The sequence below is a fragment of the Ranitomeya variabilis genome, chromosome 1, assembly GCF_051348905.1.
Source record: "Ranitomeya variabilis isolate aRanVar5 chromosome 1, aRanVar5.hap1, whole genome shotgun sequence".
In the NCBI taxonomy this organism is placed as follows: Eukaryota; Metazoa; Chordata; class Amphibia; order Anura; family Dendrobatidae; genus Ranitomeya; species Ranitomeya variabilis.
Window position 1 is genome coordinate 349,171,042 of NC_135232.1, and position 16,223 is coordinate 349,187,264.

General features: G+C 42.7%; 1 protein-coding gene across 2 annotated transcripts in view; it reads left to right on the forward strand.

Annotated features, from left to right (window-relative positions):
• The window catches only part of LOC143818471 (spindle assembly abnormal protein 6 homolog), a 115,489-nt gene that overhangs the window by 45,376 nt on the left and 53,890 nt on the right, over nucleotides 1-16,223 (forward strand). For both annotated transcript variants that reach the window (XM_077299769.1, XM_077299776.1), the window contains exons 2-3: nucleotides 5,747-5,807; nucleotides 14,775-14,854. In XM_077299769.1, coding sequence (XP_077155884.1) covers nucleotides 5,747-5,807; nucleotides 14,775-14,854 — 141 coding nt within the window. The remainder of the gene's footprint in view (nucleotides 1-5,746; nucleotides 5,808-14,774; nucleotides 14,855-16,223) is intronic.

A 16,223-nucleotide genomic window follows, 5' to 3' on the forward strand; every position in this document is an offset into this window, starting at 1 on the left:
TCTACTTTACATCAGCACAATTTTGGAACCCCAATTTTTTTCTTAGGGAGTTATAAGGGTTAAAATTTGACCAGCGATTTCTCATTTTTACAACACCATTTTTTTTTTTTAGGGACCACATCACATTTGAAGTCACTTTGAGGGGTCTATATGATAGAAAATACCAAAAAGTGAAAGCATTCTAAATACTGCACCCCTCAAAGTGCTCAAAACCACATTTAAGAAGTTTATTAACTCTTCAGGTGCTTCACAGGAATTTTTGGAATGCTTAAAAAAATGAACTTTTAACTTTTTAAAAACAAAATTACTTCCGATCCAATTTGTTTTATTTTCATAAGGGTAACAGGAGAAATTGGACCCCAAAAGTTGTTGAACAATTTGTCCTGAGTACGCCGATACCCAATATGTGGGAGTAAACCACTGTTTAAGCGCATGACAGAGCTTGGAAGGGAATGAGCGCCATTTGACTTTTCAATGCAGAATTGGCTGGAATTGAGATCAGATGCCATGTGGCGTTTGGAGAGCCCCTGATGTGCCTAAACATTGAAACCCCCCACAAGTGACACCATTTTGGAAAGTAGACCCCCTAAGGAACTTATCTAGATGTGTGGTGAGCACTTTGAACCCCCAAGTGCTTCACAGAAGTTTATAATGTAGAGCCGTAAAAATCAAAAAATCATATATTGTTTTCACAAAAATGATTTTTTCGCCCCCATTTTTTATTTTCCTAAGGGCAACAGGAGAAACTGGACCCCAAAAGTTATTGTACAATTTGTCCTGAGTCCACTGATACTGCATAAGTGGGGGTATACCACTGTTTGGGTGCATGACATAGCTCGGAAGGGAAGGAGCACCGTTTTACTTTTTCAACGCAGAATTGGCTGGAATTGAGATCGGACGTCATGTTGTGCTTACAGAGCCCCTGGTGTACCTAAACAGTGGAAACCTCCCAATTTTAACTCCAACCCTAACCCCAACACACCCCTAACCCTAATACCAACCCTAACTATAACCCTAACCACACCCCTAACCCTGACACACCCCTAATCCAACCGTAAACGTAATCCAAACCCTGACCCCAACTCTAGCCCTAACCCTAATGGAAAATGGAAATAAATACATTTTTTTTTTAAATTATTTTTCCCTAACTAAGGGGGTGATAAAGGTGCGTTTGATTTACTATTTATACCAGTTTTTTTTATAGCGGGTTTTTATGTTTGGCAGCTGTCGCACACTAAAAGACGCTTTTTATTGCAAAAAATAGTTTTTGCGTCACCACATTTTGAGAGCTATAATGTCTTAATTAATGAAGGGCTGGATGACTTTGTTACAAATGGAGAAGCAGTGGGAATATTCTTAGTCATCTAGAGTCCATCTGGTGGAGGTGTGAATTGTGTCCATGTACTGAGTCATAAATCCAGGTGTTAAATTGAGTCCTAGTGTCAAAGAATTGAACATCTTTATCAGTTTGAATTCCCAAATTTTTCGCTCTCTGTCGTCCTTAAAATGACCTTTTAGTATTAAGACTTTTAAGTCTGTGATACAGTGTCCAGGTCCAGAGAAATGTTTTCCCACAGGTGTGTCCATTTCATTCCTGATTGTGTGTCCGTGTAGATTCATTCTTGTGTGTAGTTTTTGCATGGTCTCCCCAATATAGATACTTCTAGGGTACCTTATACATTGTATCATGTACACCATGTTGGAGGATGTACATGAAAAAAAATCCATGACCTTATAGTCCTGACTTGTTTGGTTTGCAGACTGTATTTGTTGGTAGTATGTGGGTACAAGTTTTGCATTTTTTATTCTTACATTTGTAACAAAATGCCTAATTTGATTTCCATGGCTTATCTTTAGGAGGCATGACCTCTCCCACCTCATGAACAAATGTCCTGCTGTAATAGCTCTTAAATGTTGTGCATTTTTCTTATTAATTCATTGGTAATCCTGCCTGAAGAATGAGTCTCTGTACTCTGAAAGCTTGCAAACATATATTATTTCCTGGTTAGCCAATATAGGTATCACTCCAAGAATACTTTTGTCATCATTTTCCTTGGCTGGTTAACAAATGTAGGGGGACCCCACGCAGTTGTTGTGTTTTGTTTTTTTTTGTGAAAGGACTCTCCTATTTTTGCTAACCATCCAAGGTAAGCAGACTGCTGCAGCCTGGTATTATCAGGCTGGTAAGGTTCATGGATATTGGATCCTTACCAGCCTAAAATACCAGTCCCAGTAGTTTGCTTTACTCTGGCTGGTTATCGAATATAAGGGGACGCCAAGCCTTTTTTTTTTTTTTTTTTTAATTTATTTAGTAAAAAAAGAAAAGGAAAGGACATTACATATTACTGACCTCTCTCTGCTTTCAGGGACTTCCTGTGTGGCCGGTGTCACACTGGCGAGTGTGGCGCGAGTCTCTCGTATCAACACCCGGCACTGCCGCTGGCACTCGGGACCAGAGTGTGCGGCTGCATGGATTTCTATGCAGCCACATACGCCGGTCTGAGTGCCTGCGGCGGTGCCGGGTGTTCATGCGAGAGACTCGCGCCACACACGCAAGTTTGACCCCAGCCTGTCACGTGCTTCCGGATGTGACACAATATTCAACATATGTAAATTAGTACACATGCGTAGTAAGCTGCGTTTCCACAGTTAATACGCATGTGACTAATTATTAGATGCGGTTTTACCGAATCTAAGGGTATGTCTACACGGTCCGGAACGGCAGCGCTTTGAATGTAGCACATGCCCTCTCCGTTCAAAGCGCTGTCGACTTTTGTACGCGCGGTGATTTCACATGTGTTCATTGAACTGTGCGTAATCACCTCATCCTATACATTGAACTGTGATATTCAGCTTTTAGAGACTGAGCCCCATGTGCGTATACTTATGGATGCTGGAGGCGTCCCTGCACACATAGAGGAGATGGGATTTCATAAAATTCCATCCACTATGCTGTAACATCTGGCCGCTGCGGCTGTATGCAGCGTCCAATCTGCAGCAAATACTGAACGTGGATACTTACCCTAATGATAGTCTATGGTAAATGTACGCTGCGGGAACTGAGCGTCTCCACATAGTAAATAGACATGCTGCGGTCTGGAAAGACGCGCCACATGTCCGTATATGCAGGTCTGCCGCCTGCGTCTTTGAACGCATAGTGGACATGGGATTTCTTGAAATCCCATCCACTATGCTGTAACATCTGTACGCTGCAGGTTTGACGCTGCAGATGTATGCAGCGTCCAATCCTCAGCGTTTACTGACCGTGTGCACATACCTTAATATATCAAACAGGAAATCACTTATTTTCCTTCCCAGAAGCCAACTTTCAATTACCGTATATACTCGAGTATAAGCCAAGATTTTTAGCCCATTGTTTTAGACTGAAAGTGCCCATCCCGGCTTATACTCGAGTCATTGTCCCAGGGGGTCGGCGGGGGAGCGGCAGCTGTCACATCATACTCCCCTCCTCCCAGCACAGTCTCTGCATGTCCCTTCTTCTGAGATGGTCTCCGGCGCTGGCAGCTCTTCATGTGTTCAGCTGTCACGTGGAACCGCTCATTAAAGTAATGAATATGAACGCGACTCCACTCCCATAGGCGTGGAGTGCATATTCATTACTTTAATGAGCAGTACCATGTGACCGCTGAACACAGGAACAAGCTGCCGGCGCAGCGGAGACCATCGAAGAAGCAGGGACTTGCAGAGACCACGCCAGGAGGGGGTGAGTATGACAGGGGAGGGTGAGCAATGCGATATTCACCTGTCCCGGTTCCACCGCCGGGCTCTGTTTTCCGTGTCCTCTGGCTGTGATGTTCAGGTCAGAGGATGCGATGACGTGTTTAGTGCGCGCCCTGTGCCTGAACAGTCACTGCAGAGACCCGGAAGACATAGCGGCGCACGGCGGTGGAACGGGGGCCGGAGCCTACGGCAACTCCGGGACCTGGCCTCCATAGCACGCCGGTGTCCCCGCCTGCTCAGGAAACCGACACCTGGCGCCCAGTGATAGGTGAGTATGTCATTTATTTATTTATTTTTTTTTAATCGCAACAGCAGCATATGATGCATATTATTCTATGGAGCGTCTTATGGGGCCATCAACCTTTATGGAACAGCATATAGGGCATATTATTCTTTGGAGCATCTTATGGGGACATTATTATCCTTTGTGCAGCATTATATGGGGCCCATCATGAACTTTATGGAGCATTATATGGGGCGTACTTTGCATGGAGCATCTTATGGGGCACATCATGAACTGTATGGAGCATTATATGGGGCTCCTGATTCAATATGGATATTCAAAAACATTTAACCTACTGATGTCTCAATCAATTTTACTTTTATTGGTATCTATTTTTATTTTTGAAATTTACCAGTAGCTGCTGTATTTCCCACCCTAGGCTTATACTCAAGTCGTTAAGCTTTCCCAGTTTTTTGTGGCAAAATTAGGGGTCTCGGCTTATACTCGGGTCGGCTTATACTCGAGTATATATGGTCGCTTTATTTCAAGTGACAAAAAAACGCATATAATGAAAAAGCGCATCAAAAACGCATGTGGTAAAAACACGTAAAAATGCAGGTGACCTGCCAGTGACTTCAGATTTGTGCAAATTTTACCTGCGTCAAATCCTGAGCAAATACTAAGCCATTCCTGACCGTGCAATTCTGGCACTTAGGGCTTGTTTCCTTTTGCGAGAAACACGTCTGTGTCTCGCATGTGGAAACCAAGCTCTGGTGCCAGCACTTGGGAGCGGAGCGTGCGGCTGCATAGCAACACATGGAGCCGCACGCTCCGCTCTGGAGTGCCGGCGCCAGAGCTTGGTTTCCACATGCGAGACACGGACGTGTTTCTCGTAAGTGGAAACAAGCCCTTAGCCTCGCTAACAAACAGGCAATCCCCACATGTATTCAGGCTATCTAGCAGCCAAAAATCATGCAACTGCGGCAACACAAACTAAATCTCCAAGCACGCCCAAAATACTCGGACATCACCCAAGCATGCTCGGAAATCTCGAGTAACGAGCATACTCGCTCATCACTAGAAAGGACCCAAGGTCCAGCGTAAGCAGAGCCCCTTTCTCGGGTGTCTAAAGTGAGCTGAGACCAAGAGGAAAGGGATAACGAAATCTGGAGCAGAAGTGAGTGACAGTGTATTATCGGAGACGGGTCCTGGGAGAAGTCACCTAGCAGTAAGGGCCAAAGGTTATTGCTCCAATAAGTAACAGGCCTAGACAGGAGTATGCGAGAAGAATAGAGTACCATGGGCGGAAGCTCTAGAGCATCAGGATTAGATGAGATTAGTACCTGCCATTCTGGCACTTTGCGAAGATACCAAACATAAGGTTTGTTTGTTTTTTTAATCATACTGACCTAGAGAATCATGTACCCTGGTCAGTTTTATATTAAAGTAAACATGGTAAATTAATAAAACAATTGTGAAATTGCACTTTTTTTGCAATTTCAACGCACTTGGATTTTTTCTACTTTCCAGTCCATCACATGATAGATAACATGAATTGTGTAATTCAAAAGTACAACTCGTCTCGCAAAAAACAAGCCCTCATACGGCTATATGGATAGAAGAATAAACAAAAAAGTGGAGAAAAATTGACTGGGGGTGAAATTATTTTTAGAATGTTTTTTTTTTTATTTTTATATTTTTCTTCTGGGTAGAGACTATATATATCGACACATACAGTAGATGATGTGTGTAATCTTATCATTTTCAAATGTCTTCTTACAGGCGATCCTCTATCAGACTGACTGTAGAAACACATTCTTTTTCAAAGCCTGTATATAAAAAGGTAGGTTCACATTATCTGTTCGCATATATACATATATACTTTGCTACCTAATAATCAGCATTGTGCTTTGCACTTTATATTTATGGTTATATCTTGCTATTGCCAAAGAAATGTATTAGCCTGTTCGGGATCCCAAGGGCATTAGTGCCAGCATCAAGTTCTAGTTGGAAACACCTGGCCACTATGTGCATTAACCCCTTTACCACCTTAGGTTTTTCCATTTTTATATTATTGTTTTTTGCTCCACTTTTTCCCAGTGCCATATAAGTTTTTTTTTTTTTTTTGTCTTTCCGGCCGTGTGAGGGCTTGTTTTTGCGGGAAGAGTTGTACTTTTGAACGATCCCATTTATTTTACCAAATAGTGAACAGAAAAACGGTAAAAAATTTCCAAGTGCTGTGAAATTGCAAAAAAAGGGCAATTCCAAAATTGTATTGTTTTTTGTTTTTTTTGTTGTTTTTTTTTTACCATGTTCACTAAATGCTAAAACTGACCTGCCATTATTATTCTGAAGGTCAACGGGAAAAAAATTCCAAGTGCGGTGAAATTGCAAAAAAAAGTGCAATTTCGCAATTGGTTTTTGTTTTGCTTTTTCACTGACTTCATTAAATGCTACAACTGACCTGCAGTTATGATTCTCCAGGTCACTACGAGTTCATAGACACCAAACATGTCTAGGTTCTTTTTTATCTAAGTGGTGAAAAAAATTCCAAACTTTGTTTAAAAAAGAAAAAAATTGTGCCATTTTCCAATACCCGTAGCATCTCCATTTTTCGTGATCTCTTGTTTGATGAGGGTTTTTATTTTGCATGCCAAACTATTGTTTTTAAAGATACTATTTTAGTGCAGATACGATCTTTTGATCTCCCGTTATTGCATTTTAATGTAATGTTACGGTGACCAAAAAAAAAGCTTACTGTATATACTCGAGTATAAGCCGACCCGAGTATAAGCCGACCCCCCTAATTTTGCCACAAAAAACTGGGAAAACTTAATGACTCGAGTATAAGCCTAGGGTGGGAAATGCAGCAGCTACCAGTAAATGTCAAAAGTAAAAATCGATACCAATAAAAGTAAAATTAATTGAGACATCAGTAGGTTAAGTGTTTTTGAATATCCATATTGAATCAGGAGCCCCATATAATGCTCCATAAAGTTTATGATGGCCCCATAAGATGCTCCATATTAAAATATGCCCCATATAATCCTATAATCCTGCATAAAGGTTAATAATGGCCCTATAAGATGCTCCATAGACACATTTACCCCATATAGTGCTGCACAAACCTTGATTATGGCCCCCATATAATGCTCCACAAACGTTAATTATGGCCCTATAAGATGCTCCATAAAGATATTTGCCCCATATAGTGCTGCTCAAGCGTTATGACCCCATAAGATACTCCATACAGACATTTGCCCCATACAATGCTGCACAAACGTTGATTATGGCCCCATACAGACACTTGCCCCATATAGTGCTGCACAAATGTTATGGCCCCATAAGATGCTCCATATAGACACTTGCCCCATTTGCTGTTGCTGCGATAAAAAAAAAAAACATACCTCTCCGTCGCTCAGGCCCCCGACGCTTTCAATATTCACCTGACTTCGTTCCGGCGCCGCAACATCTTCAGCGTCTTCTGCACTGACGTTCAGGCAGAGGGAGCGCACTAACCACGTCATCGCGCCCTCTGGCCTGAGCGTCACTGCAGAAGACGCTGAAGATGGAGCGGCGCCCGGAACGGGGAGCAGGTGAACATCGCGCAGCGCTCCCCTCCCCATTATACTCACCTGCTCCTGGTGCGGTCCCTGCAGGTCCATGGCTTCCCGGCGCCCCAGCTTCTTCCTGTACTGAGCGGTCACCGTTACCGCTCATTACAGTAATGAATATGCGGCTCCACCCCTATGGGAGGTGGAGCCGCATATTCATTACTGTAATGAGCGGTACCATGTGACCGCTCAGTACAGGAAGAAGCTGGGGAGCCAGGGACCTGCAGGGACCGCACCAGGAGCAGGTGAGTATGATTAGACAGCCCCTGACGACCCCTGGGTATGACTCGAGTATAAGCCAAGAGGGGGACTTTCAGCCCCAAAAAATAGGCTGAAAATCTCAGCTTATACTTGAGTATATACGGTAATTCTGGCGTTATTTACTTTTTTTACTCGTTATGACGTTTAGCGATCGGGTTAATTCTCTTTTTTATATTCATCGAGCGATTCTGAACACAGCGATACCAAATATAGGTGTGTTTGTTTTTTTATTTGTTTTATTTTGAATGGGACAAAAGGGGGGGATGGATTTCAACTTATTATATATATATTTTATTCTACAAACTACTGAAAACATGTCTTTGAATTTCCAAGCACTAAACCTTTTATTTTCAGAAAATGAGAAATGGTCAAAATAACAAAAAAAATGCATTGCGTGCAGACCTCAAATAATGCAAAAGAAACAAGTTCATTATCATTTAGAAACAACAATGCTAATTGCTTAACTCAGGAAGAGTTCTGAAATCAATATTTTGTGGAATAACCATGATTTTTAATCATAGCTTTCATGCGTCTTGACATGCTTTCCACCAGTCTGACACACTGCTTTTGGGTGACCTTATGCCACTCCTGGTGCAAAAATTTAAGCAGTTCTTGTGCAGGCTTGTGACTATCTATCTTCCTTTTGATTAAAGGTAGAGGTTTTAAATGGGGTTCAGGTCTGGAGATTGTGCTGGCCATGACTGGGATTTGATAGGGTGGTCCATCATCCACACATTGATTGACCTAGCTGTGTGGTCAACATTGGGGAACATTGCGTGAGCAGAAGGAATCAACTGTTTTTCCAGGATAACCTTGTATGTGGTTTGATTCATACATCCTTCTCAAAGATTAATCTGCCCAATTCCAGCCTTGCTGAAGAATCCCCAGATCATCACCGATCCTCCACCAAATTTCACAGTGGGTGCAAGACACTGTGGCTTGTACGCCTCTCCAGGCCTCCATCTAACCTTAGATGACCAGATGTTGGGCAAAGCTGAAAATAAGACTCATCAGAGATTACCTTACTCCAGTCCTCTACGGTCCAGTCCTTACGGTCTTTGGAAACTTCAGCCTGGCTCTCCTTTGCTTCTCATTGATGAAAGGCTTTTTTTTAGCTTTACATGACTTGAGTCCTGCCTCTAGGAGCCTGTTACGAACTGTTCTGGCCATGCACTTCACCTCAGCTGCCATTTGCCATTCCTTTTTGTAGGTCACTTGATGTCATCCTGCGGTTGCTGAGTGACATTCGAATGAGATGACGGTCATCCCGGTCAGTGGAGAGTCCTTTTTACTCTCTGCCGGTCTGTAGCTTTGTTGTCCCCAATGCCTGTTGCTTGACCTTGTTGTAGTGGGCTGCGGTCTTCAAAATTTTAATGCTGTAGGCAATATGACGCTCACTGTGTCCCTCCACTAGTAAAGCCAGAATTGAGCTCTTCTTTTCCTCACTGAAGACTTTTCTTTTCAACTCCTTTGGCATGGTTAAAAGTTTATTTTTTTAATTCCTATTAGTTTTGGGATATTACTAGCACTTGTTTTGACATCCAGCTTGTGCTATTGCAAGAGGATTGTGAACACCAGAGGTGTCAAACTGCATTCCTCGAGGGCCGCCAACAGGTCATGTTTTCAGGATTTCCTTAGCATTCCACAAGGTGCTGGAATCATTCTGTGCAGGTGATTAAATTATCACCTGTGCAATACAAGGAAATCCTGAAAACATGACCTGTTTGCGGCCCTCGAGGAATGCAGTTTGACACCTCTGGTGAACACCACAGCAGTTTTTTTTTTTTTTATACTTTCCTTCATTAAACACAATTTGGTTCAGGTGATCACCTAATCAGAAGCACATTAAGTAGAATGAGGTGTACTCTGGCTGTAATTCAACTGACACTGGAATAGAATGGCAGTCAGACATATAGAGATGGTGATTTTTATGTGTGTATATACAGTACAGACCAAACGTTTTGACACACCTTCTCATTTAAAGATTTTTCTGTATTTTCAAGGCTATAAAAATTGTACATTCACACTGAAGGAATCAAAACTATGAATTAACACATGCAGAATTATATACTTAACAAAAAAAAGTGTGAAACACCATTCCCGGTGACTAACTCTTGAAGCTTATCAAGAGAATGCCAAGAGTGTGCAAAGCAGTCATCAAAGCAAAAGATGGCTACTTTGAAGAACCTAGAATATAAGACATAATTTCAGTTGTTTCACACTTTTTTGTTAAGTATATAATTCCACATGTGTTAATTCATAGGTTTGATGCCTTCAGTGTGAATGTACACTTTTCATAGTCATGAAACTACCGAAAAATCTTTAAATGAGAAGGTGTGTCCAAACTGTTGGTCTGTACTGTGTGTTTGTGTGTGTGTATTTATATATATATATATATATATATATATATATATATATATATATATATATATATATATATATATATATATATATATATATATATATATATATATATATATATATATATATATATATATAATTTTTTTTTTTACTTTTGGCATGCTTCAATAGTCTCCACGGGAGACTAGAAGCTGCCATAACCCAGTCGCCTCTGCTACATAAAGGTGATGATCAGGTCGCCTGTATGTAGCAGAATTGCTGACTTGCTATGAGCGCCGACAACTAGGCGGCGCTCATAGCAATCTGGCAGTGACAACCATAGAGGTCTGCTGGAGACCTGTGGTTGTTATGCCAACCCATCAGCGACCTGTGGTCATGTGACATCGGCGCCGATGGGTGGGATTTCCGCCGTGCTTGCCCGAAGCGTGTCTTAAATGCCGCTGTCAGAATTTGACAGTGGCACTTAACGGTTTAACAGCCACGGGTGGATTGCGCTTCCTCCCACGGCTGTTATCGGCACATGTCAGCTGTTCAAAACAGCTGACATGTGCCGGAAAAGATGTGTACTCACCACCAGAGCCCCACATCAAAGGGTGGTAAAAAATAAATCCAAAATTTTGTCACAAACAAAAAAAAATTATGTCATTATCCAAAACCCGTAATGTCTCCATATTTCGGGATCTGGAGCCGGGTGAGAGCTTATTTTTTGTGAAATTATGTATTTATTGATTCTATTTTGGGGAAGATGCAATGTTTTGATCGCCTGTTATTGCATTTTATTGCTATGTTGCGGCGACCAAAAAGCAATCCTTGCGTTTTGATTTCTTTCCCGCATTACGCTGTTTTACTGATCAAAATTTATTCTTTTTAGATTTTGATTGGGCGTTTCTGACCGCGGTGATACCATACGTGTGTTTTATGTTTTTGTTTTTTTGTTTTTTTATTTTGAATGAGGCAAAATGGGGGTAATTTTGAACTTTTATGTTTGTAAATTTTTTACATTTTTTTAAAAACTTTTTGTATGCATAAATAGTCTCCTTTGGAAACTTGAAGCTGCCATCGTCTGATCGCTTATGCTGCATATAGCCCTGTGCAGCTATGTGCAGCAAAAATACTCATCTGCTAGGGCGGCGCTCATAGCAGTTTGGTAAGGATAACCAGAGGGGTCTCCTGCAGACATCAGGTTATCATGACAACCCTTCGGTACCCCGCGATCATGTGACAGGGGTGCTAATGGGCTGAGCTAATTGCATCCGGTTTGCGCAAGTTAAATGCTGCTGTCAGAGAGTAACATTGGCATTTTACATTTTAACAGCCGCAGGTGAATTGCGAGTCTACTCCCAGCAGTTTGGGGTGTATGACAGCTGATCAGATCAGCTGTCATGTGCTGGAAAAGGGACGGGCTCAGGGCCAGAGCCTGCACGAAAGAGGGGGAGATGACCTGTGACATACCTATACATCATAGGCCTTAAAGGGAATGTGATGAAACGTGAAAGATCCACACCATGCTACACCGCTGACGTCAATATTACATCAGCAGGATCATGTGATAAGGCCTCCCCATTTATACCAACTTGACGTTCCGCACCACCTGGGGACTCCTAAGGTCAATTTGGCACAGTTTTACACAGACATCCCTCAGTCACAGGCATGGCACCACACTCGCCCACAATCCTGACAGGCTGAGAGGCCCTTTTCACTAGCACCAGTAAAGCAGAACTTTGTTATGGTTAGGACACGGTTAATGTCCTGTTCTCTCAAGGTTAATTTTGCTGGCCTCCCTTTGGATCTGGGAGGGGTATTTATACTCACTCCTGACTAGGATTCCCTGTCAGCTATACTTTCATTTAGTCTGTGTGCCTGACCCTTGGAGTGTGTGCTCGGTTTGCAATTGTTTTCCGTGCTCTCCTTGCGTTGTTTGTTCTTTTGGATTTATGATCTCTGGCTTCCCTTCTAGCAATCCCTGTCTCACCCCTTTGGTACCTCGTGATCTTCCTGGTTCTGATCTTAGCTTGTTTGACTACTCTTCTGTGTTCATCGTCTCCTCTGTACCCCTACATCTGGCTCCACCCCTGACCACCTCCTACTCTGTCACATGGTTCAGGTCCTGGTTAGTTACCTGGCGCTTTGCTCAGCTCCCTTGCTGCTGTGCGCAGCTCTCCCCACAGCAGTAATACCCACGAGTTGTGACATTTATCAGCTCAGAAGGACTGCCACCAGTTCCTCCTTCGATATATGCCTGGTCCGTTAACAGGGTTATATTGGGCCATGAACCAGCCACCAGTAGCATGTCAGATTGGGCTGAGAAACGGGTGTGTGGATTTGTGGATTGAGATAAAAGAGCAGCCTAAGGTTAAATTATATATTTAATCGCCTTAAGGGCACACTAGACAACACACTATATATACACAATGGCTATACATATATAATGGGCTGTCCTAGGGCATTGGTTCTGACGCCATCGGATCTGACTGGGCCTATACTGCTCATACAGTCAAAATACAATTTTGCTACCTAGCGGCTAGTGACTGTTCTATGTATGAATGACTTGAGACCCAGGCAGGCGCTTGCCGTGTTTTGGGGATCTCGGAAATCTATACTATGTACAGCTAGGACTTAAAGTATTTGCTTAACTCCTTTATGGAATCCTAGCTGGCTGAACTAAGGACTCGGGGCACATGGTTTGGATCCACAGGGGGTCTTCCTGTGGAAGGTTGCATTCCAACTAACTGGTGGGGGTGGGAATCCTTTGTTTGAAGATGGCCAGGTGTCATGTTACCACTGCAGGTGCTGAAGGGGTTTCATTCCATTCCATGCCCTATGCTGTACAGATGATTGACATGGAATTATGTCTTCAATATTCTTCACTGTCATAAGTCACTAGGTTTTTGATACTCCATCGGAGAGCAGCATAATGTAGAAGCAGACACCTTGATTTCAGCGATGTGTCATTTACTGAGCTGCTTGTTGCGGTTTTTATTGAAAAATGCTTTTTTTTGTTGCAGATTTCACAGTTCTGTAAAGGTTGACTTCTTTTATAACATTATCCAAATCACTGATTAACAGCTTTCTGTGCACACAGTGCATAGGCAGAAAGCTGCCAATCGATGGTGTGGACGTGGTTATACCGAGCTGATGAATGTACCGTAGATTACTACATGGCATCAGGTTTACTAGTTCTCTAGTTATCTCCTGCTGATACCAAAGAAAATTATAGAAACCTACACTAAACAGCCCAGTAAGTGACAAATCACTGAAATCAGGCTCTCTTTACATTATGTTGCGCTTAGATTAGATAGCAAACACTCGGTGTCAGATTCCCTTTTAGTCCGGATTCAGTAGAAAGTTGTAAAAACAGTGCAGTTTTTGTTCATTGTCCTTTCATGTGGCATCAGTGTCAGTTTTTTACATCCGTATTTATACATTCGACAGGTTAAAATGGATATAATGAAATGTTAATTACTCTAATGTATTCTTGAAAATTGAATGCAATACTGATGTTCTGTATGGGATCCATTATGTGTTTTTAGCTGTGTTTATTTTTTTTGCATACTAATAGACTTGAATAGGCGAGTCTCATCCAAAAGAGAAGAGTACATGCTGCAATGTTTTTTTTTTTTTCTTTTTTTCTCCCCTCCAACACTCGACTAATGTTAAAAATTGTCATCTTCACAGCCCTGTTGTACTGTCTGATTTGCAAAGCGCAATACCTGCTTTGTCTTATGTTATAGGAAATTTATCAGGCGAACTATGCCGCCCAGAGCACCGGCACCATGAATGGCCGCCTGGCTGCACGATTTCAGAGGACGTATTAGGCCGAGATCACACATACGCGAGATACGGACGAGTCTCGCAGGTGAAAACCCAGCTCTGGCATCGGCACTCCGGAGCGGAGCGTGCGGCTGCACAGCAATACATGGAGCTGCACGCTCCGCTCCCAAGTGCCGGCACCAGAGCTGGGTTTTCACCTGCGAGACTCGGCCTTATCTCGCGTATGTGTGATCCCGGCCTTATACTGACAAGCTCTGGTGTTTCGAAGAAAATGTTCTTTGAGGATCCAGATAGACAAAAAGTAGGCCGCCTCTTCCCAGCGCTGCTACAGGTGATTGTTTGTCAGGTCTCTCCCTCTTATCTGGAGCATCACCGGGACCAGCCAGCTTGGGAAGGAGCTTCCTCAGCTGTGGTCCCCAGCCACATCTTAAAAGTACATTTCTATAAAACCCCTGCCCGTTTCAGATCACAATACACTTAATAGAGGGAACCCTTTTACATGTCCGAGTGAACCAACTTATGAGAAATGTGGCAAAATAATCAGGGTAAATACTTTCTTACATCTTTGTATGAAGATTAGACAATAACTAATAGTCTTTACAATCGTATTATTTTCTAAAAATGATGAACAGTATCAGGTTGTTGTCTGGAAAACCATCAATAAGGACTAAACTGTCTTTTACCAACTGTTTGAAAGGTATTGCTTCACATGATTTATTTTTCTGTATTTTTTATTTTACTCTTTGGATACATGGATGTGATTTGTAACGTCTTTCTTTTTTTTTTGGCTTCTTTTCTGCCAGGACCTAGTTGTGCGTCTTTCTGATGATAACGATCCGTTCTTCCTATATAATCTGACTCTGGGGGAAGAAGACTTTCTGAGGTAAATGGGAATATATGTTCAGCCGAGCGCTTAGTTTAGGTCTATGCTTTATCAATTATGGATTCCGTGCAGTTCATCCACCTGGAGCAAACTATAAAAGCTTTACTGGTTTAACTAAAAATCAAAATTGATTTACAAGTGTTGATTTCTGGTACAAAATATGGGGGGAGCGGCTAGAGCTTACTATTAATGTCCACTCTTATAGCTGACTGTGGCCATACATCTTGTGTCTATACTACACACAAGAGAAACCTCTATTAAAGGCAGCGCTACTTGCCAAATTGTAGCGTCTAGAGGATCAAGATGGAATTAGCTAAACTGTTGTCACCAGAAAATGTTACAAATTGTAGTCTTTTTATGTCATTTTCCATGCATGCACCACAAGTGGTCTGTGCTGTGATATCTGAAGAAAGAAGGATTGACCGTAAAGGGAATGTCAGCAGTTAAAACACAGATTTCACCGATGTGTCACTTATTAGGCTATGTGCTGTTGTTTCCATACAATGAAGATTTATCATCAGGAGATAATCACTGCCCGGACTGATGCTGTTGTGAGCGCTGGTCCCACCAAGCCCGCTCCTCTGATAACTTCAGTGTCAATACAGGGTAGACAGAAAGCTGTAGGGTGGGTGGGGTTAGCTTTCTCAGCTATGCTACATCTAAAAACTTTGATTGTGTCAGAACGGCTGCACCCAGTAATCTAAGTGATACATCATTGGATTCAGGGTCTCTTTTGCTACATTACGCTGCTCTCAGACGAGGTTTCAAAAATCTGCTGACAGATTCCCTTAAAATGTGCTGTTCCCTGTGTCGGACTGGGGTGCCAAGGGCCCACCAGTAACATTGACTTTAGGAGGGTTCACTTTTCACCTGTATACTAATATTACGCTACCCTCGTTCACAAATGTACCAATATCTCTATATAATAATAAACTGGGTAGTTTGAAAAATGAATGAGATGCTACTTTTTTTCTATACAGAGTGAGTCAAGTGAATTATGTCAACTATTGCCCATACAGTGGGATTGGGGGCCAAGATCTGCACCGGGGCCCACCGGGGATTCCCCTGTTACCCTATGGACCAGTCCGAGCCTGACTCTTCCCCTCCCCCACGTTTTTCCAGGACGTCCCTCCTGACAGCACCATGGAGGACGTCCTCCTTGCAGGGACAGGAAGCGCACGAGAGGTTAAAAAGGGCTGAAACTTTCCTCTGCCCCAAAGGCCAGGAGCAGGACGAGGCTCTCTGCTCAGGACTCAGGACTGCAATGGAACTCCTGGGTCCGGCGGGTGCTCCAGGGGATTGAGCGCAGGTGCCCCGCAGGCAACAGGACTTCCGGGAAGGGGCGGCGTTTTTGCTGCCACATCTGGCG